The sequence below is a fragment of the Taudactylus pleione genome, unplaced genomic scaffold (assembly GCF_031769625.1).
Source record: "Taudactylus pleione unplaced genomic scaffold, aTauple2 ptg000146l, whole genome shotgun sequence".
NCBI lineage: Eukaryota > Metazoa > Chordata > Amphibia > Anura > Myobatrachidae > Taudactylus > Taudactylus pleione.
Window position 1 is genome coordinate 5,862,632 of NW_028284548.1, and position 24,309 is coordinate 5,886,940.

At 42.2% G+C, this 24,309-nt stretch overlaps 1 protein-coding gene across 2 annotated transcripts in view; it reads left to right on the forward strand.

The window, feature by feature from the left end:
* NEK7 (NIMA related kinase 7) overlaps positions 1 to 24,309 on the forward strand; it is a 174,107-nt gene that overhangs the window by 132,020 nt on the left and 17,778 nt on the right. For both annotated transcript variants that reach the window (XM_088474075.1, XM_088474076.1), the window contains 3 exons: positions 4,391 to 4,499; positions 8,581 to 8,688; positions 16,402 to 16,496. In XM_088474075.1, coding sequence (XP_088330201.1) covers positions 4,391 to 4,499; positions 8,581 to 8,688; positions 16,402 to 16,496 — 312 coding nt within the window. The remainder of the gene's footprint in view (positions 1 to 4,390; positions 4,500 to 8,580; positions 8,689 to 16,401; positions 16,497 to 24,309) is intronic.

Sequence of the window (24,309 nt, forward strand, 5' to 3'; positions counted from 1 at the left end):
ATAAATTACATTTATATAGAATGTTTATAATTTACAATTTATAATGCTGGCCAAATAAAATATTTTTTTAAATCAAACTACAAAATTAGTTTGCATTCAGATATGTGTAAAAGTTATGTATAACCTACAATTGGTTTGATTTTGTGTTTGCATATGTGCTTGCGCATGTTTGCTTATAGAAGGCGGTAGATAATGAGCTGATCACTCATACATGCATATGTTAACAAGCTGATCTCCATCTTATTGACATCAAACACCCTCTGATGTGCAAATGTAGTTTAGAAAAATCAGGTTTGTTGTATGTCTGTGGTGAAGAGATTACAAGTTATATATCTATTTAATTTTCATGTCATGCACAGAAATATTTTGCCTGGAGTATAAGTTAGTATAATTCAATGTAAACTTGTCAACGGCACAGAACCATAGGGATTTTCTAGGAATATATTTGAGCTCACCTGGTGTCACAGGAGTCTTTGAAAGTTTTCATTACTGAAACTTTATAAAATAAACCAAAACAAGAATATATACAAATATAACAAGACTAATACAGTATTTCCCTTTCCTAAACAAAAATGGCAAAGAACTGCAAAATTACCTTACAGTTCTGCCTTGAAAATTAGTCTTCTAGAAATGAGGGTTGGTCAATTTTAAATGTTAAGATAAACTTGTGTATTTGTGAATTTTTTAAACTTTTTTTGTAAACCTAATTTTCAAAGCCAATGGAGCAGTTTGCAAATGAAAAATTATAGCAATCAGTGCTTTGTTTTGGTTAATTGACATTTACTTGAACAAAGGTAAAATACCCTTTTAGAATTTTTCTCTCACATAATATGCAGTTGTTTGCTCCAGGTTCTCCTTAAACTCTGTATCACTTTCCTGTTATAAACTCCTCATAACCGTGCTGCTTACTAAAGGGGGCGACAATGGTGCTTAACCTGAGAGTCAACAGAAGGGTATTTGTTCAAATGGTTCAATTGCTCCAACCGTACTCGAGGTCTAGTAGCGGCCATCCTAAGAATAAATCTTCCACCATGCCCAGTAATGATCCCTGTGGGCAGCTTGATTTGAACCAGTTTTTTTTTTTCTTTTGAAAATCTTTGTATGTAAAAGAAAAAACTGCATCCTTGCCCTATAATCGGGATGCAGTCAGGAAGCCGACGGTCTAAGTGCCTACCGCCAGCTTCCCGACTGTCTCATCCCGGCAAGGTACTAATGATAGGTGTCAAAATCCTGACGCCTGTTATTAGACCTACGCCGGGAGCCCGGCATACTGAACGAAGGTAAGCCGGGCGCGGACAGCCAAAGGGGGGGGTAAGGTTTTAGGGCTCCCTGGGGGGACTTAGGGTTAGGCACCCCCTTGGGAGGGTTAGGTTCAGGCTAGGGGAAGGGGGGGTTAGGGTTAGGCACCCCCCGGGGGAGGTTAGGCACCCCCCCGGGAGATTTAGGGTTAGGCTGCGGGGAAGGGAGGGTTAGGTTTAGGTACTTAGAGGGGGGGTTAGGGTTAGGCACTTGGGAGAGAGGTTAGACACCCCTTAGGGGGAGGGTTAGGGTTGGGAGTAAGGTTAGCGATACATACCAAAATGAACAATCGGGATCTTCACTTTTGCCGGGCTGCCAATGTCAGGATTAGAACTGCCGGCCAAGGCATCTTCTCTATAGAGATAACCGGAGGAAAAATGGAAGAATAAATATATTTGTGGAACGTGGCTATAATTTATTATTAGCCTTTTATATAGTTCTGTATGCAGTACCTTACAGAGTATATTATGCAGTGCTTTAAAAAGTTTATTTTAGCATTGATATCTGTCCCTGTCCCAGTGGAGTCTATAATCTGTATTCCCTTACTACATGAACATGCATTATCCTCTACATCAGGGATGGGGTACCTCAGGCCCGAGGGCTGTATAAGGCATGCAGAGCTTTTTTCTGCTAGCCTCATCTGACTATCAGGGTGCCTAGAATGACACCTTGCAGCCAGAATCTATGCAGCAGTGCTGTCTGGAGCGTCCTTAGGATGCTTCAGACAGTCACATAGCTGCCCTTACAGCTCCCCGGAGCATCCTCAGGATGCCCCGGGAATTGCTATAATCACCGGCGATTGTGGCCTCGCGTGATGTTACATGCAGGGGCATGGCCTGCATCGGGTTCGCGAATAATGTTATATACTGTATACCAAAATGGCCCTCAGCAGAAAAAGGTACCCCACCCCTGCTCTAAATACTAGCTAGACGACCTTACACTTTGGAGAAGCTAACTCATGATAGTGTTACACAACAGTCTTTACCTGGGTTTATCATGTTTGGTCTTCAATTACCCTATCAAGTCATGAACATAATGACTAGCAAAAATGAAGAGATCTCACAAAAATCTGCACAAATATGGTGCACCTAAAAGCTAATAAAAAGGATTTAAACCTACAGTGTATGCACTTATAATGAGGACACCTGGGTAAGTGTGCTTTGCATGTGAACTAGAAAAACAAACAGTTTGTGTTTTTTTTTCAGTCTAGCAAAAAAAAAAAAAGTTGCCAAGAGCTGGCACAGTCTCACGGTACCTGGCATGCCGAGAGGGGCTTTTTAGTACGACTGCAGCAAAGATGTGCAAGGACACATCTGTATATATCACATATGTCAGATCTTTTAGTTATTATACAGATGTGTCCTTGTTCATCTATTCTCAATACGCCATGCAGCGCGATATGCCTGGCGTGAGCGAGTGTAAACAGAACTTGGCGTGGGAAAAAAGCCGTGGCCGCTGCATCGTAGCTCTTTGTACGCCGATGTTTGAGCGACTCAGTTGTACACAGATATACAAGTGTTGCATATTAAATTAGATGCAAATAATACGCCTGGTGCTAGCAGTCTCACAGGACCTGGCGAACCAAGAGGGGCTGTTTGGCACAACTGCAGTCGAGTGAGGACACATCTGTATATGTAAAATTGTATCAAGAAGTGCAATGACTATTCTGTATAATGTGTATGGTACCTCCTGATCATTTCACCCAGTGACAAGCTCCCCTCAACATCAGAGACAGAAAATTAAGTAAAACTGTGCTGGTCTTTTGGAATCCTATAAATTGGTGTTTAGTGATATGAATAAAATTCCAGCATAATTCACTAGCATTGTCCCCAGCCTGCGAGGACAGCAGCATTATTTCAAGTTGGCTTACCTAATGTAAAAATGAGATCCTACCTGGGTTCTGTGATTCAGATGAGACCTCACCAGGTTACTACGGCTCAGATGTAGCCAGAGTTGTAAAGGTGCCCACACACATAGCGCCAATTTCGACGAATCGTGACGACGAATCGGGTAAAAAAAAGTACAAATCGTGAGTTTATACTCACGATGCCGATGCGCGTCCCCGCTCGTCGTACATCGCATCTTCTGATCTGCCGTGCTGTAGGGCAGATTAGTCAATCTGGGATACAATGCATTGGCTGCAAGATAGATCTTTAGTCAGATTGGACATTTTTAACTCCAAATCGTGATCACGACGGCAAGGGAGCTCCCGTGAAAGTTCATGAGGAAATTGGCCATAAAATCGTATCGTGAGGACATCAGTATGTGTGTGGGCACCTTAAGATACGTAGTAGAGAACGATAGCATGCTCCAGGTTTACAAGGACAGTGAGCATGCCTGAGATTGTCAGTGAGGTAGTTGGGGGTCAGGCTGTGGGTGAGCTAGAAAAACACAGGAAGTAACACTTGCCTAGCTCTTCTAAATTCAAAATTGGGGTCTCAACAGGAGGGTGGTGGCAGACCCTATACAGAGGGAACAGGATAGATTCATTTGGATATAAAGACAAATTACTTTAATTGGAAAAATGTTAATGACGAGTAATCTTTAATAACATTCTGCAGTCCCAGCCTCCCTTCTGTCCTGCACTGAATGCTACAAAGGAAAGAGTGCATATATCCCAGCCTGATACTGTTTGGGAAGGGAGAGGGGTCTCTGCTGTGTTATGAGGTGTGGTTGCTTTGGATTTTTCCCCCAGCTAATACTGCACTCCAAGCTCTCCACCATAAAGGTGGTTTGTTTCATTATGCATGGATGAGCTGCATTGGGGGTCATTAAGCTGTACTACACACGTAAAGACAATTGTGGTATTAATTGATAAAGCAGAGTAACACTTCACAATACTTTCTTCATAAACAGCTATAGCATCTAAGACACCGTATTGTACTCTGCTAATGAGCTTTTGAGTTGAACTGTCAATTGTGGGTTTGGTAGGGTATATTCCCTTGGAAAGGGAGAGCACTACAACAAACAAAAATGGTATATGTGTCACTGTTGATAATTTTGACAATGTTTGCTTTAGACATGCAACTGTCTTTAATAAAGGAAATACCCATGAACTACTGTTTAACATGTGTTTTTATTTTGGTCCCAGCACTTTAAGAAGCAAAAGCGGTTAATTCCTGAAAGGACTGTGTGGAAATATTTTGTGCAGCTTTGCAGTGCACTGGAACATATGCATTCCCGTCGTGTCATGCACAGAGGTAACTACTAAGCTGTTCATTTTCTCTAGCTAAAAAATGCTCTATATACACGATCTAACACCAACCTTGATGTCCAATCTAAAATGCAGTGTTCTCAGCTGTACAGATCATTGAAACTTAGCGGTCTATATATCCATATCGCAGGGGATATTTTCATTATTTATTATTAATGAAAACATCCCCGCTATGTACAGAGGGGACTCGGAGGGACAGCGGTTGCGGTAATTAGAGAAGTCTTTTACAGAAGTGAAAGACTTCTCCGGGGGAAGCTGACACTGCGCATGCACACAGTCTCAGCTTCCTGAGCCGGCCGGGGGAGCCTCCATAGGCTTAAAGCAGTTTACACCATCTGAAGATGGTGTAAACTACCATTGCTAAACTCTGAAAGCTTCGCTTTTTGGAGTTTGGTACATAGGGGCCAGATCGTAGTCCCCATTGATAATAATGGGGACTGCGATCTGAAGTGCTAATTAGCACTTTGTCGGAGATGTCTGTGAAATTTCCTGCATTGTGCTATTAGTACATAGGAACAATTCTCAAAATTATGCAGAAACTGCAGTTTCTGCATAATTTTATGCAAAAAAACAGCTTGATACAGTGGCCCCTTAGTCATCTCGTAGTTTATTAATTAGGGAAATGCAGGAGGAATGGTAATTGCAGTGGTTAAGTTAGGCCTACAGTATGTTTCTCTATATTAATGTGCAATCCTGCCTGACATTTTTTTTTAACACTAATTCAGTGATGGTCCCAACAGAGAATGGTCACATGTAAATGAAGAATAAATATTCACTTATAACTGTGTTGATTGGAAAGAATGTGATGGTAAATGCAACATGCACTTCCTCCTAAGACTTCAAGGATTGTACGTGTGACCTACCAAAAGGGCATCACAGTACCCTCACATAACTAATCCCATGACATTTGATCCTGCCACTTTCCCGCACAATGGCCCCCATGTGCCGCTTAGACTACCTTTTATGCCACTGAGACCACCTCCACATGCCTAAAAATACGTATGTGCACAGCTAGATAGGGCAGAATGCAGTGCATGCTTTAATCGTCCTGTGATTGATTGTGCTGCACACTGCACGGTGGACACCTGAAACAAAAGTGGTCTGCTCCCAATTAGTCTTATATTAACACAGTAGATCGTAAAGGGGCCTATCCATTAGACGACTTTGAACGATCCGACCAAAACCAGCAGGTTTTGGTCAGAACGTTCAGAAAGCCGTCTAATGCAGGGCTTGACAAATTTCTGTAAAATCTAGGAGCCAGCTTAAAAGTTTAGGAGCCAAATCATCGCTTGTGTCCAAAATATATGAAAACTTGTATAGACCACCACACATGCCCCATCAATGCCCCTTCACACCCCCACATGCCATCAGACCACCACACATGCCTCTTCAATGGTCATCAGATTCTGCTACATGCCCATTCCTACTCCTATATCAAAATAAGATACACAGTAGGGCCCAAATACATATTATCCCAAAAAGTAGGACCCAAATTCATATTATTCCATAAAGTAGGGCCCAAATTCATGTTATCCCATAAAGTAGGGCCCAAATTCATATTATCCCATAAAGTAGGGCCCAAATTCATATTATGCCACATGTGGGATAATGAGTATTATAAGTACATAGGATGAGACATGTAATTTTGGTAAGAGGTAAAAAAGAAGTATACTTGGGAGGGGCGATCAGAGGAACACTTAGGGTGGGATGGTGGCAGAGGCACACTTGGGGAGTGGGATCAAGGCACACTTGGGAAGGGTTGGGGCAGAGGCACACTAGTAGAGGCTACCGCAACTAGCTCATACTTGCACACAGGGACCCTAGTCCACAGTGTGATGATCACAGGTCACTAAGCAGCCTTCGAGGGCAAACCTTCTAATCAGTGCACACATTTGAGGAAAAAAAAACTATTACAGCACACATGTTGTAAATGGGCAAATACTTAATATGAGAGCCATGCTAATAACCTCTAATATTTGTCAATTCTTCTTATATCCCAGGTGATTGTGCATTTGGCCAGGTGCAGCTCAGCTCATAAAATTACATTATAACTGTATAGCACATCAGTCAGGGGTACATCTGCATCCATAATAGCTCAGAAAGTGATTATATTTACTCACATGAATACGTTGTAAATGAAAGCCCAGCCCCGGTATCTGTCCAGCACATTGTACAGTTAGTTTTGCAGCCTCTTGCACTGGCTGCTGTTATAAGACAGCGGCTCTCCCAACAGGCTCATGCTTGCCTCCTGCTTCTCCCTGCAGCTCTCCTGGATGCCTCCCCCCCCCCCCCCGGTCCCCACACCACCCCTGGCCGCTTAACTTGTCTCCAGCAGCAGCAAGCCACCTGGTTGCCCCATCTGGACTATACAATCCACATCCTTCATGACATAGTAGAAGTCTCTGCCTCTCCCTCTGGCGCTGCTCTTCATCCAGAACTGAGTCTCCCTCATCGCCTCCATTGTGGTTGCAGGGCATGGCAACTCTGGTGCTGTCGAGACTGCAGAGCCTTGGGTGCATGCAGGCAGCAGCATAGCGGAGGGCAGGAGGCTATGGAGCGAGCTGTCGGAGCCTCACACCTAGGTCCCCGCGGCTTCCGATGTAAATCTGTGCATGGTCTCCATCTCCGCTTTACACTTTCCGTGGGCAGAATAGAGGAGGCAGAGCCACGCTGATTGAATGCGGCGGGAACATGCTGCTCTGCATATGACAGGCACATAATGAAACGCCCATGCCTGTAACCACCTGCAGGGGAGTGTTTATTTATTTTTTTTCTTTTTAATGATTAGCTTTATTAGAAGTACCTGGCTTGTAAAAATTAGTCGCCAGGACTAAAATCTTGGTCTCAGGATGCATTACTGTTGGCATGACACAGGATGAATACTTTTGGTGGATGGCCTGGTGTCAAGAAGGGCAGCAAAGAAGCCACTTCTCTCCAGGAAAAACATCAAGGAAAGACTGATATTCTGCATAAGGTAAAGGGATTGGACTGCTGTGGACTAGGGTAAAGTTATTTTCTCTGATGAATCTCTTTTCAAATTGTTTGGGGCATCCGGAAAAACGCTTGTCCGGAGAAGGAAAGGATCAGTCCAGTGTCATGCAAACAGTAAAGCTTCCTGAGACCATTCATGTGTGGGGTTGCTTCTCAGCCAAGGGAGTGGGCTCACTCACAATTTTGCCTAAGAACACAGCCATGAATAAAGAATGGTACCAAAACATCCTCCAAGAGCAACTTCTCTCAACCATCCAAGAACAGTTTGGTGATGAACAATGCCTTTTCCAGCATGATGGAGCACCTTGCCATAAGGCAAAAGTGATAACTATGTGGCTCGGGGAACAAAACATCAAAATTTTGAGTCCATGGCCAGGAAACTTCTCAGACCTTAATCTCATTGAGAACTTGTGGTCAATCCTCAAGAGGCGGGTGGACAAACAAAAACCCACAAATTCTGACAAACTGCAAACATTGATTAGGTAAGAATGGGCAGCCATCAGTCAGTATGTGGTCAAGAAGATGATTGACAGCATGCCAGGGTGAATTGCAGAGGTCTTGATAAAGAAGGGTCAACACTTATGAAATACTTGTAATTTTACTTCAGTATACCATTTTAACAACATGGCTATATTTACTATATGTGTATAATGAAAAAAAAAAAGTTTAGTAAAAACTTCGTCTTATGCCTGGAGTGCCGCACCCTCTGCAGTGTAATAAAAATTTGTGTGTGTATATATATATATATATATAATATATTGTGTTTACAATATATACACATGTCATTTACAGTGTGGCATCAGTAGCACCAAATATTCACTCCTTTTCATATGGTACGCTTCTCCTCTCGGAGTGCCTGTCACGCTGGGCGTCTTGCGCCATATATGCCATAGACACTAGGAGTATGAGGACACATCTGTATAAATACACATACACAAGATTTGTGTCTTAGCAGTTTCCTGTGAGCAGTGCTTTGGTTGAAACATGTTATTTTTTATGTCATCAAGTGCACTTTTTCCTGCAGATTCCTTCATTGCCTTCCATATCTCACCCTTTTTCATTTTTTTGTCCTCTAGATATTAAGCCAGCCAATGTGTTTATAACAGCCACAGGCGTGGTGAAGCTGGGGGATTTAGGTTTGGGACGCTTCTTCAGCTCAAAAACCACAGCTGCACATTCTTTAGGTAAGCCGTCCTGAGAGCCATAGGTACTGAGCTGGTGTTTTACTGCCCCATTTGATGCCCTGTGTCAGCTGTGAAACCCACAGCCCCCTCCGGAAAGCCTTATTAACCTGCGTCGGGGCACACACTATTAATTTCACGTAGCTTTCAAGAGTTTCCTGTTATGATGACCTTTGACCCTGCCACTGACATTAAAAGAACCCGCTGCCACAATGACCACTGATTATGTATTTTATGGCTACGTTGTTAAAATTTAAAGAGGAGAAAAAACTTCTTGAGACTAGCCTACGGAGGAAGAACATTTTACCAGCATTACAATAAAAGAATTACAAGTGCTTCATAAAAAGAAACCTTTTTATATAATCTCAAAATGTGACCGCAGTAATCAGACTAGTTATATTTTATTTCTCCTTGTTCTACAGAATGTCTCTCTGAATGTCTCTGTTTCAGTAAGACAAATGCAAGTACATTGGGGTTGTGCTGTTGTGGATAAGTTAGGAAAAAAAACTAAACAAACTAAAATAAAAACGAAACAGCAGAATTCAGCATCTCCAATGGTAGGCATCGTCGTATTTCCACTCCTCCTGCTACAATGAAAATCAGTCCCCGCTTTTTTCATCTAAGGAGCAAGAATCTAAGCAACCCTAGAAACACCAGCCCTGCACTGGGTTTCACTATAGCAGGAGTACTTGTTTTCTCCCTTTTTTTTATTGAAACCATCCCAGAACTGGACTGCAAGATGGCCTCTCCAAATGCTCCCTCTCACCACTTTATGCTTGTTCCTTTGCGTCTCCATGAGGGGTTTGAAAGAGCTTTTCAATGATATACTGCAAATGACTAAGGGCTCGATTCAGACCCGGTCGCTAGATGCGTACGCTCGTTCGCTGAGTATGCAAATTCGGCTAAGTGACGGCAAGGCAGGCGATCGTACGGCAAGGCATAAGCATGGCCACTATGTCTTGGCGTGCGATCGCTTTGTGTATGCTGACACCCACTAGCCTGTCTTAAGACACCCACTTGCGCACGTCATCTCCAGGAAGTGTATGCAACCATCGGTACATCTGATGCTATCGCAGCGTTTGAGGTTGACCATACCCTACCACAAGCACTGCGAGCACTTTAGTGTAAAATCCAGCCAGGTGACGTGTACTATGATGCTCCGTCTTAATTATGCACGCCTCTAAAACAGCCTTAAGACGCTCAGACACGCCTGCTTTCGCACCTCCACTCCCCCGTTTTCATAGACCAACCCGGTCACCACCCACAACTGGCTTCTCCTGTCACTCATTCTGGTGGGGCGTCTTTAGACATCACGTTGCGATCGCTCGGACTAGTTCATGCATGCGCAGTGCGATGCATGCACACAGTGCGAACCATCGGCAGCTATGAGCGAACGCATCCTTGCAACTGGGTCTGAATCAGGTCCTAAGAGCACAGCAATGCAAGTTTTTTGTTTCATGGATAAGTAGATACATTTTTTTGCTAGTTATCTTTACAGTGGCAGACCTCATGCTGCTGCTATCCTTAGCCTAGTGGTAATCACCATAGCTAACTACTGCTGAGGCTGGTTATTGAAAATTGTTTGTTACTATGGTACGTGTTCTAAATCCCTCCAGTATTGACCACAATAATGGTCTTGCTTATAGACTAGAGCTGGACTGGCCAACCTGTGACTCTCCAGCTGTTGTGAAACTTCAAATGCCAGCATGCTTTACCAGCTGATCAGTGGGAGAGTATGCTGGGCTCGAGTATAGAATATGACCTGATCTTGCTATTGAGAGAACTAGAACTAACCATAATGAGCTACATTAACCCCTTACAAATTTACTGGATATTGGTTGAACAAAGAGTGGCTGTCCACCTGTTGTGGGACTGCATATCCCAGCATGCCAGATATACTGTAATAGTTTATACTAGAATTAACCTAGACACACGTCAACAGTTATTTCCACTTGGCACAAGCAAGGCCAACAGAACTAATGTCCAATATGGACACACGCATGGCAGCCAAATTCCTTTAAATCTAGCATCTGGGTTCTCTAAGGGTGCTAATAGCTCACACAGGCAATAGTGGTGATCTACAGTCATCTCCCTAATTTTATAATATGGCCAATAAAGATCTGTTTGATTATTATCATACATTGTCTATTCTAACATGCAATATGAGGCCAATTGCCTAAAATAGGCTTAGTGTGACCAGCATTTGACTAAGAAAAATACTGTCAAATGTTTAACAGCATATGTGGTTTTGATCATAATAATTTGATTCACACTATATACATATATTTCATTAATTTGACATGTAGTATGATTTTGTTAATGTTCCATGTGGTGGCAGCAAAATGTATTGCAGGAAATTTCAGTTGTGAGAAACACAATGTGCAGTTTGTTTCCTTAAAGTACTAATGACCGCATGATTTACATTTTTTTTCAATTTTGCAAAGGTTATTTAGCACAGTTTTATGTTGTGTAAGTGGCAGGTGCCGAATTACTTGTTCTGATTGTTGATATTGAAGCAATTTAAAAGCACCAATAATAATACATATGTAACAATGAAAAAAAAGTGCTTCATTTGTAGTATGCTGCAAAACTTTTGGTTTAACTAACAAGATCACAGGATGATAACTCTCCTTCTGATAAGTTGAGCCTAGAGAGAAAAGTTGTTGTTTTTGGGGGGTTTTTTCTCGGACCGATTTATTACACTAATAAAATCCTGGAAACACAATAAGTCTGCATGCTATAGCAGGGGTAAACAGTTGGGTATGAAATACCAACTGCCTAAAAGCCGCCAGTTCACATCCCGACACTTGAAGCCCGACAGCAGAAAATCCTGATGCCAGCTGGTAATTATAGTTAACGCTCCCCTCTCTCCTCCCTAACCCTCCCTTGGGGTTGTCTAACCCTAACACTCCGGGGGTGGTGCCTAACCCGAAGTCCCTCCCGTGGTGCCTAACCTCCCCTTCCTGCACCCTAAACTTACCCCTCCTGCGGGTGCCTAGCCCTAACCTCCCCCCCCTGGTGGTGCCTAACCCCCCCCTACCCCTAGTCTAACCCTCCCGGGGGGTGCCTAACCCTTCCCCCCACGACTAACCGCTGCCGATGCCCGGCTTACCTACGTTTGGTATGCAGGGCGTCGGGATTTTGCCGTGGGGCTAATGATAGGCGTCTGTATTTTGACGCCTATTTTTAGTCCCATGCCGGGCTTTCAATGTCGGGATTCTGGCGGGCGGCATTCTGGCCACCGGCATCCTGACTACATCCCGTTGGAAGAAATCTTTAAACCAGTACCTTCAAAGGGGCAATAATACATGAGCAGCAGAGGGTACTGATTCTGTAATTTCTACAGAATGAATTAGAGAAAGTACTGGCCCATACCTATGTTTTAATTGTCCAAGTCACAGCATTAGGTTTCTTTTTGGATTAGTTACAAGCAGTGGATAAATTCATAGCTTGGTTAATACAGGCAGGCAGTGCATCAGACCTCCGCTGTCATTTCATGGGATTTATATCTAGTCATTGGAGTCTTGTCAGAAAAAAACCTTCAAAACTTTTCATGAAGCTCCCTAAGAAGGGTTACTCTGAGTTCTCGCCATTGTAGCCGTTACATCTGATGATTGGAGAGTCGGTGCCAGGAGTATTTTATATGAACAGTGTTTAGGATAAGGTGGTCCTAAGAACCAACCCCCAATTTTTGCCTAAAATTATTTTAAAATGTTGTATCAATCAGGAGCTTTTCTTTCCCTCCTTTTCTTCAAAACCTAATAATTATTTTTCATCATCAATATTTTTTTTAAATAATTTGATGCATTACAATGTACACAAACATAAAATACAAAACAATGAGATATTGCAAATACAATAGTAGAGAAGAGAAACCAATAATCCAATAAGGTATCTGACTAATTTAAGCAATACATCATCAGTATTTTTATAAAACAATTATGGAAAGGGATACAGAATTTTAAGGAAGAAGCCTTGTATACTTTGGATCTGCTTAGAGCCCTTACAGCATTGGTTCCCAAACTCTGTGCAGTGGCAGCCAGGGGCAACGCAGTGCACTCACAGGGTTACACGGTCTGGTCCCATATCAAGTGATTTGGGCTGGAGTATTTGTCATTTTTGGCCTTAGAGGGGCAGCACACATTTATTTATACAGTCTTCACTGCTAGATGTGCAGCTCCAGCCTTCCTGAACTTCCCCTCTCCTTCTCCTCCTCCTCTCTGCTTCCTTCACCCTCGAGTCCCGTCAGAAAGAAGTATGTAAGTAGGGTCCCCTCTGCTCCCCTGCCCACCCTCCTGTGTGTCTGTTACCATCTTTGTATTAGTTTCTGTGTCTCCATTATGTGTGTGTACCGTGTTCTCTGTGTGTTCTTTTGTCTCTCGGTTTACCCATGTGTGCCTCTCCTTGTCCACCCCATTGTTCACCTTTCCCATCTGTTCCCCTTGCTTTTACTTTCATCTGCTCCCATCATTTCTACTTCTCCCCAAAACATTAATTTCTTACCTTCTCATTGATATAGACAAAACTAATGCTGGTGGCTACCAACCAGAAGTGACATGGATAAATTAAAATCAAATGTCCATCACCACCACGTAACTACACCTGAGCATGGTTTTTTTTTTTTACTTTAATCAATTGTGCTGAGTATCTCGATGGGAAACTTTTTGCTGAGAGGTGCCATGGACAAATTGCAGAGACTCTTAAGTTTATTTGGACAGAACCAGTGCAGATTACAAAACTTAAATCCTTGGCACAGAGGCTTAGAGAGTGAGTTCATGCAGAGCAAAAAGGTAAGTAAGCTATGAAGCGAGAAATGCCCACTTCATAGGGTGAGAGAGTGCATGTCACAACAGAAGGACTATGCAGTGCGGCAGGATGTAACTCTCTACACACCATTATAAAACATTAATTTACGTAACAGCCTCAACAGAAGCAGAATTCTGCAGAAAAGAACTAAAGGCTGTAACTAATCAGGAGTAAATCAACTGCTTGGTGCAAGCACATTAGCTTATGTTGCCATGGAGAAGGAATAAGAGTATTATTACAGATGTGTCATTACTAAGCTTTGTTAAAATCACGCAAAAGGCCCCTTTGTCTCAAGCCACAGTATTAGATACAGTGGTGCGTCATGTTATGGGCTATTCGTAATATGCAAGTATTCTTAAAACATGCCTGTTGTCTATATGAAATATGCAAGGAAATAGGATTTTCAATTGCACAAAATTCACACAGATATTTTCCTAAAAGTAGCCTCATAATAGCATAAAAAATATTAGGGAAGAAGTAGCATTGTATTAGTGAATTAGCTTGAAGACTAATCAACAATACTTATGGTGTTGTTGGCCTAATAGCACAATATAGTCTTGATAGTTTAAGGATATTTTTTTGTAGAGATGAGCAGTTCGGGTTTTGCTGAAAACTGAACACTACCGAACTTTGTGGTTCCGAGTTGGACCGAGTCCCAGCTCGGATCACTTTGGGGTTCCGAGTAGAACTGACTCCAATCTCTGGACCTTCTCGCCAAGATCAGAAGTCTTATCTAAAACCAGATCTCATGTGTTCTGCATTGCATTTAAGTCCCTTCCTTGTGATTTCAGGTGCTGCGCGGTGGTCAAAATTGAAATTAATGTTATTGATACTATAGGACAATAAACTGGTCCAAGTTACATGATTTTAGCTGTTTTTATAAATTTTTAAAGAAAACCAAAAGTGAAATTGAACCAAAACAATTCAAGGTGGTTTTGCCAAAACACGATGAGTTAGAACCAAAACACAGGGGTCTGTTCACATCTCTCATTTTTTTAGTACACAAATATATAGCCATGTAATCTCCGGAGTAAAACATCAGTACTAGGTAGATCGGAATGAAGATCTTATTGACTTTCAACGTGGCACTGTCATAAGATTCCGTTTTTTCAAGCAAATAAGTTTGTCAAATTTATGCCCATCTAGAGATCCCCCGATTGTAAGTATTGTTATTGTTAAGTGGCGATGGCTAGGGACATCTAACAGCTGAGCCGTACTGCAACAGGTCACACAAGCTCACAGAATGGGGCCACCCAGTTCTAAAGATTGTCATATGTAAAAAATTGACTGTCTACTGTTGCAACACTCAAAACAAGAACAGTTCACCTAGAGCTTTGCCGGTTGGGTTTCCCTGTTCGTGCTGCTGCTGCACATAATACTCAATGTCAGACGTTAGCTGGAGAGGTGTAAAGCACAACGCCATTGGGCTACCATAAGGTAGTCTGACAAACTAATTTGGTTTTGATGGATGCCAGGAGAACAATCCTGGCCTCAATGCTTGCTGTAAACTTTGAAGGAGGAGGAATAATAGTCTAGAGCATGTTTTGTGGCCTGGACCCCTTAATGCCAGTGAAGGGAAATCTTAATGCTACAGCATGCAATGTCATTCTATAGCAGTGGTTCTCAACCTCAGTCCTCAGGTTTTCCCAGCAGATCACGATTTGAGGATTTCTGCATGTGGAAGCAGGTGAAATAATTACTGACCCAGCAAATTAAGTTAACTCATGTGCATGAGTAAAGAAATCCAGAAAACATGACCTGTTTGAGGCACTTGAGGACTAATTGGGAACAACTGTCCTAAAGAATTATTTGTTTCCAACTTTGTGGTAACTGCTTGGGTCAAGGTCCCCTCTCCTGTGTCAGTATGACAATGATCCTGTGCCCATAGATAGGTCTATAAAATAGATGTGACAAATTGCAACACCAACTGTTATAATTATATGTAATATTTAATTATAGTTATATTAGGAAATAAAACATCAGGTAAAACATAATGGCATTTACTCCAATTCCAATGCACAGCCAAAGTAAAACTCTGACAATTCAATAGGGTTCTTTTACTGATTTCCTCTGCCTGTTAACACCACACATATTTAGCTATACAAAATATATATATATATATATATATATATATGTGTGTGTGTGTATATATATATATATATATATATATATATATATATATAAAAATGATGATGTAGACACTTTTAAGGATTTCAGTGCGCCCCCAACTCCTAGCCAATGGCTCTGCTCCTTTCTGTCTGCCACCCCGGGGTACTTGAATGCTGCTATTATAATTTCATTCCGTTGTATACAAAATCTCATTGTTTGCTTTGATTTGTCTGTTGAATACCTTGTAGTATTGTGTGTTTAATTGTAATTTTATGTGTACGGCGCTACAGACAATTTGTGGTGCATTGTAAATAAAAGATTATAACATATTTTTTATGCATTTCCCATTTAGTACAGTCTTTACATTGTGTGCTTTTACATAGAATGTGCTATGTATGAGGTGGAGAATAGAAAAAGTCCTGTAGGATGTCTTTTTACCATACACTAATTACAATTTTGTTATTTTAAGATTTTTAAGGTCACTCTATATATATATATATATATATATATAGGGAGCAAAAAGCCACGATTGCCTTCTAGATAATATTTGTTGTACAGTAATATGATTGCACATTGTATCCTAGTGGTACAAGATGAAGTAAAATGCACAGTGGCAATAATCACGATTGATAAAGTATGACTGTTGTGTTAGATCAACAACATAGGCATGTTTGGCACCTCGGTTACAATGCATTACAGTCATTATGTCAGAGGCTAAAGGTGTAATCTTGTTAATTTAAATACAAAAAAATAAGTTGAAAAGAAAATGTGTTCCTGAATGAGTTTAATTCTTGTTTTCAGTGGGTACCCCTTATTATATGTCACCAGAGAGGATACATGAAAACGGATACAACTTCAAGTCTGATATTTGGTCTTTAGGATGTCTACTTTATGAGGTAACTGGGAGAAATAGGCTTGCATGCAGTGCTGTTTTTTGTTTTACAGCTGACTCTGACATAGGGGTAGATGTACAAAGCCTTGTAGAGCATTAGTCGACGGAGATAAAGTACCAACCAATCAGCTCCTAACTGTCACTTTTCAAACACCGTTAAAAATCAGTAAAGTGACCGGAGCTGATTGGTTGGTACTATATCTCCGTCCATTTTATCTCTGGCTTAGTACATAGACCCCATGACAACTAATTAAATGCTGGTGGTGTCACCAAGGTTTGATATTGAATTGAAGATTTACTCACAGCACAATGTTTTCTGTATTTATTTGTATCCATTATGCACACGCTGTTTTTTTCTATTTTTATTTTTTTATGTTTTAAAGCAAAGCCTAAATACTAGGGTTTTTTTCCTCTTATTTTTTTAAAGCATGTTCTTCATTCAAAAATATATTGTCTGATCATAGGCCCTCATTCAGAGCCGTACGCTCTGAGCAGAGCGCACGCTCTGAATGAGGGCCGCCCTCCATAATTATGGAGCGTCCTCCTGGACGCTCGTATAGCTGTGGGTCACCACCCACAGCCTATACGAGCGTGCAGTTTGATGGCCGCGATGGTCTTGACCATCGCGACCATCGCCACTGCGAGCCGGAGCCTGCGGTTGAGTTTTTCAACCGCAAGGCCCGGAGTGATTTTGGCTCTATCAGAGCCAAAATCACTCCCACTGACATCACTAGTGATGTCAGTGGGCCGGCTTCTGACGGTAGGCGTTCCCTTGGGAACGCCCCCGTCAGGGAGGCACGCCCACCAAAGGGGGCGTGCTGTCAATCAACATCGACAGCACGCCCCCTTTGATCAGACACAACGAGCGAAGGAAAGTCCTTCGCTCGTCGCGTCTGGCGCATGCGCACGACAGCGCTCCCGCCGTCGTGCGCATGCGCAGTGCACAACATCGACCCACTTGCGAGCGGACAGCCGCTTGCGAGTGGGTCTGAATCAGGCCCATTATCCATTAATTTCTGTGGGTCATGTGTTATACTCGTTCTATTCCCACCATTAATAGAAGTTACTTTGTGCAGTCCTGTGCTTCTCATAGATAATGTATGTATGTCTGGTAACACTGTTTTAGGGCTAAGCGTTATATGGGATTTTTATGTCTTCAATATGCATATTATGCCTTTCTCTATTTTATGTTGAGACCTATTTTTCATTCGGCCTCCCAAGCAATGCTGATTGTTTTGTACGATTGCTTATTTCATTTGAGATTTTTTTTTTCCTTTTTTTAATGCAAAATGTTGCTTTTGTAAAAAAAAAATAGTAATTAATGTACCAGTGATGATCTGTACTACAGCAGCAGAAATTGTAGACATTAGTCAATCCTGTGGAGTATTTAATTGCTACATCTTAATTTGTTAAGGTCAAACAAACTGTCTGTACCAAAGGTCTAATGGTGCATACACACGGTCAGATTTTCCTTCAGATCTGTTACGATAACGATTTATAAAATCGTTCAATTGTTCATATCTGAAGGAAAATCTGACATGTCTGAACGATGCGCGTTCCCGATGGTCAGATATCTGACATCTGATGTGTTTGCAGTCAGATTTGGACGATTCCATTCTTTTTAATGCAGTCAAAAATCGTTCATAGTTCAAATCGTTCAAATTGTTGGTCAAATCGTTCAGATCGTTCAATCGTTCATCTGACAAATCTGACCGTGTGTATGCTCCATAACATTTCTGATGCAATAGTGTTTTCTGGGCCAAAACAAAACTGATACTACAAGGTTTTGACTCATAATCACACATTTGTACAGAGACAATTTACATAAGAAAACATATTCTTTCAACTGTTGCAATAAAATCCCTATGACCCCAGTATATAAATAATGACTTTTTAACATTATGGATGGGAATGGAATAAAAATGCAGTAATTTAATATGTGACAGTGGCACAGTGATCGCGCTGAACGACAAAATATGTGGGCCCCAGTGACCCGCCATGTTAAAAAAATGGGGTCCTACCTGACCATTTCTGGATCCCATTATAATTTATGCTTTAGAGCTCCCCCACATGCCCCTTAGACCACCCCACATGCCACCACACTTCCCCACATACCCCTAAGTTTTGAACATAGATGTCAGACTTCAGTACCCATTGACAATAATGGGGACTGCAATCTGCTGTGTTAGTAAGTCTTCTGCAGGAGATTTCTGTGAAATGTTCTGCATTAGACTGTTCTTACATAGCAATGATACATAAAATTATGCAGATACTGTAATTTCTGCATCATTTTATGAAAAACCACAAACCAATAAAATTTAAATGCATTTTAAAAATATACAAAAAAAGATTTTCTACTCTTACCTTTGAACAAAAATGCTCAAAGAATTCTCTGTTTCTAGCTGTGCACTGTTCTGTATTTTTTTTTCTGTGTGAGCTGGATGGGAGCAGCTGCACTTATGCTGCAGGTCCTTATGGCCCCTCGTCTTCTTGATGTGTGGGAGGTGGAGTTGGGGACAGGAGTAGGAGGAGGGGAGCCTGGAACAGCCTGGAACTGGAACAGGGCGTTGGAGGTGGGGAGCCTGGAACAGGGCATAGGAGGTGGGGAGCCTGGAACAGGGCGTAGGAGGTGGGGAGCCTGGGACAGGGCATAGGAGGTGGGGAGCCTGGGACAGGGCGTAGGAGGTGGGGAGCCTGGGACAGGGCGTAGGAGGTGTAGAGCCTGAGACAGGGCGTAGGAAGTGGGGAGCCTGGGACAGTGCGTAGGAGGTGGGGAGCCTGGGACAGGGCGTAGGAGGTGGGGAGCCAGGAACAGGGCGTAGGAGGTGGGGAGCCAGGAACAGGGCGTAGGAGGTGGGGAGCCAGAAACAGGAAGAATCGGGGAGTCAGATTATAGGTGGAGGGGAGCTGAGGACAGGTGTAGGAGGTGGGGAGCCAGGAACAGGAAGAATCAGGGAGTCAGAGATTATGGGTGGAGGGGAGCTGGGGACAGGCGGTGTAAGCAGGGACAGGAAAAGGGGCTGGATGCCAGGTATTAAATGTGGAGGGAGCCAACGTACAGGAGGAGGTGGAGCTAGGGACCACAGGAGTAAGCAGGGACAGGAGAAAGGGCTGGGTGCCACTGGGTATTAGATGTGGAGGGGAGGCATGGATTAGAGGCAGAAAGCCTGGGGACTGCTGGGGCCAGGCTCGCTGCAGTACTCTCCATCCTCATTCACAGCACTATTGTCACTCTACACCCCTGTCCAGCCTGCTGCTGGCTTCTGCTCCTCCATGTGAGCCTGATCTCCGCCTCCAAACAGCAGGAGGGGCATCAGCGAATGACATTACCTTCAGCACCCACAGACCCTGTTTGAAATATTAGTAGCACTGCCAATGCTGCGCATTGTAGCCAAATCCCCACTGCACCTAACCAGCCTCCATCCGCTGCCACACTACCGCGGTGCTACCCGCTATACACTCACCTGTCCCAGGGAGTGCAAACACATGCGCAGTGTCTTGCCTGGCCAGGGGCCAGGCCACAGTCTTCACTTCGGGGGGCGGGCCGCAGTCTTCACTCCGGGGGACAGACTGCAGTCTTCACTCTGTGGGGCCGGGCCGCAGTGACAGTTCATGCGCCGGGGCAGTCCACACCAGTCCTCATGTATGAGCTGCAGCTGGCTCCACCCCATTCTTGTTCTCCCTGCAGCTGGGCCAGCGGATACATCAATCATCTAACCAGAAGTCATGGGACTGGCCGACAGTGGTGAGCGTCGCCGGGACCCTCCCATTTTGAAAAAGTGGGTCACCGGTCCTCATTTGTGGGTAAAATACACTCTATAGCGTGGATTTGCAATCCCTGGTGGCATACAGGTGAGCATAGCCTTTGTGATGCTGCCTATTTTGTTATTTGCAGCTTACTTGACTTATTGTTTTTGATTGTCTCTAGCATTTATGTCTTTAAAAGTATTTAAGCATATATGAAGGGTTTAAAGTGAAACAAGTCCATGAGATTCAATTTTGAGGAAATTGATCTCCAAGTTGAAGAACTGTAATTATATAACCATTGACTTTTAATTGTTTTTACTGCTTCAATATCATAGTACCATATTTACTATAATTTTCACTATTTCACAGAAAAATTGTTTCCACTGTACCATGGTCTTGTTTCACTTTAACTCTGAACACTCCATGTAGCAGTGATTCCCAACCTCTGTCCTCAAGGCACACCAACAGTCCTGGTTTTAGTGATATCCATGCTTGAACACAGGTGGTTAAATCACAAATACCAAGGTACTAATTAAGTCACCTGTGGACTGTTGGTGTGCCTTGAGGACCGTGGTTGGGAACCCCTGCCATTAGCAAGTAAAGTCACTACTTGTATACATTAAGAGATATCAAATGCTGTGTAGTATTCAGCTGAATAATATATGAAATAATTGAACTGGTTATCTTTAAAAGCTTTAACTACTGGACAGAAATGTCAAAAATAGGGGTGTGATACAGCATGCCGGTGGTCAGGATGCCGCCGGTCAAAAGACCGACAATGGCATCCTGAGAGTCATCATGCCGACGTGGGCTCCGTAAGTACACTAACCCTCCCCGTTAGTGCCTAAACCTAACCCTCCCCCCTTAGTGCCTAACCCTAACCCCCCATCGGTATTTAGACGTCAGCATCTCATACCATGTTTAGATTCGGGTGCCGGTCTTTAGACATGGTTCGGGATTCAGGGTGTCGGGATATTGACGGTCGGCATCCTGAACGCCGGCAAAGTAACTACATTCCAAAAATGGATCAGCCTACGCTACTAAATACTGTATGTCCATAATGCTCTCTTTAGTGTTCTGCAGTAGAATTCTATATTCTGTAACTGAGGGATTTGTATTTGCAAATAGTGAGTCTCATACTCCGCATGTAACCAAAGGCTTTGTAGGCAGAATCCCACTTGTCTGCCACAGTGATAGACGGGACAGATTGCATTGTGGTCCATACGATTGTTGGGTAAGGATAAGGAAGTGATGCCAGCAAGTGCATGAGCGCCGATTTATCACATTTGTAAAAAGAAACAAATTGAATGTAAAGGATTGGTGTAGGGGCTAGAAGTCGCACTAAATTAGAAAAAAAACAGAAAGTAGCTCTGTGGCTCTGTAAAATAAATTCAATAAAAAGAAATTCATTTAGTTGGAAAGTTTCTAATCCAACAATACATAAACAAAATATGTAAATAGATGTACACAAAGCTGCTGCTATCTTGTACAGGGTAGTCACCTGTACTGAGGCAGTAATACCTAGGTACAAAGAGCAGAGAAACAAAGACAGTGCGATATCTTTTTTGTACCAGAATAAGCAAGTTAAATGTATTTCTATTATACAGGTCGAGTCTCCTATATCCAAAATGCTTGGAACCAGGGTTATTTTGGATAACGGAATATTTCATATTTTGGAATAATTGCATAACATAATGAAATATCTTGGGAATGGGACCCAAATATACACAGAGAATGCATTTATGTGTTATATACACCTTATACACACAGCCTGAAGGTAATTGTATACAATATATTTAATAATTTGTGCCTTTGACAGTTTGTGTACACTGAACCATCAAAAATCAAAGGTTTCATTATCTGTCATGCCAAAATAATTCCGTATTTCCGAATATTCCGTATTTCTGAATATTTGGATATGGGAGACTCAACCTGTATAGCCAATTTCAGTGATAAAGAAAAATAAGGGAAAAGTATGCTGCTGCATGAGGGTAAATAGATTTCTTACAATACAGTACATCTCCTCTTTCAAATGATGTGGCTCTTCAGCAGCTATTCTCTTGTGATCAGACAATATCACCCAGCGCTACAGAAAAGAATAGTTTTACCCAAGGCGGTGGAGGGCACAATGTGACCTATCTGCTCAATACCGTCCCAAACACACATGAGGCACCCTTGTTTGAAAGAGGGGAATTTCCTTTTTCAAACAATGTGCCCGGTTATAAGTTATTGCCTGGTGATCACACAAAATAAAATCCATACATGGGTTGGCTCTAATGCCCAAATTTCTCCCATATTGTATCAAATAAAGAAAGGAGCCCTTCATTTAATGTGGTAGGTTTCCTGGTATATTTAAAAAAGGCAGGTCTTGTTGGGGTGCAATATTATGCCTACACATGGTTAGCATTATATAGCAAAACCAGTGATATTGATGATGGAATGTGATGAGCTCAAACATTGAAAAATGGCCACTGGACTAAGAAAACCCTCAGCAGCAAAAGGGTTAAATGACAACTAAATATAGCAAATTTATATAATGTAGCTTGCTATGGATGGAAATGCTTATAGTAGCTTTCACAAATGTTTTTATTAATATTTATGTAGTGCCTGGATATTTCCCAGCAGTCGCCAGTTGGGGTCATATACTACAATAAAACAAAAAACGTTCTTAACAAAGAGGGCACTGCTAAAATGCTTAAATCTAGTGAAACTGGAGTTTGCTTCATGAAGGTTGATTTGGCAGACAGTAGATTGAGTATAGAAAAAGAATAGCCTAAGGAGGATAACAGGGTTGCCAGGAAATTTGATAAATGCTTTCGTAAAGAGGTGGGTTTTGAGGGAATGCTTTAAAGTTTGGAGTCTAGAGGAAATTATTTTTGTACCATGGAGGAAATGTCAGAGTGGATGAAACACCCAAAGTCCTGTAACTGTGGATAAAGGAAAGTCATAAGTGTGGGTGAGAAGTGCAGATTGATCAGTTTATAGGCAGGTGTTGAATGGGGAGATTTTAAGACAGGTGGAGGGATGTATGGTTATGAAGTTTGAAGTCTGCCTCTCAACATAGGGAGAATGCACATTGGTATAGCACATGACCACATCATATAGGGCATAGCGTTTTTTTTCTGTTCCAGGCGTTGGAATACAGATGTATCCTCGCACACCTAGCGTCTATACGCCGTATGGTTCAAGACTCCCAGAGCAACTGAGGCGCAGAGATCAGTAGTGTACAGTATTTTTCTTTTAAGTATTGCCTCTTATACGCAACACAGAATCGGAGTAAAGCCGCTCACAGTATAGGCTGTGACTTTAAAATCACAGAATTGGCTTTACACATGTACAAAGTCGCAGATTAAGCACAGCAGTACTTGATGTGAAGAAAGCTGCAGCTATTCACATCGGAGTCCTTTTTGCACAGATTCAGACAGTTGCACACAGATGTATAAATATCATAGTGGTCTGTGTACACTAGCTAAACAACGTTGTTGCTTCCAGTAGTTTTGTTTGTGCAAATAAGATGCACATATTAAGTGGAAAGTCACTTGGTGCTGCTGAGTCACCTAGAACCTGGTGTACTATTTGGCGCAACAAGAACAGAAGTGTATGAGGACTCTTCTGTACATCCAAAATCAGTACTATCTTACCAAAAGTGGCGACATTGGGGAGCTATAACCTAAGGGGCTGGTGGTGTAACAGGAGACAATATTTTTTTGGGGGGAATTAGTTTAGCAGCTGCGTTCAATATAGATTGTAGGAGTGAAAGTCTGGTCAAGGGAAGACCACGTAGAATACAGATGCAATAGTTTAGATACAGTAATGAGTTCATAAAATACAATGTATGCATCGTCTCTTGTGAGATACATAGGTTTAGTGAATTGTCTCTTTGATGCAACAGAATTTGGATACAGATGTGGGGAATAAATGACATTTCTGAGTCAGGGAAGACACCTAGGCAGAGGGTTTATTGTCGGGTTGGTACCTCTGTTGCCTGGTGTAAAAATGATTCACTCCATTTGTGAAAAATGAGTTTGAAATGCCGAGGTGAAATAATGAAATTACCTTCAGTAACTTGG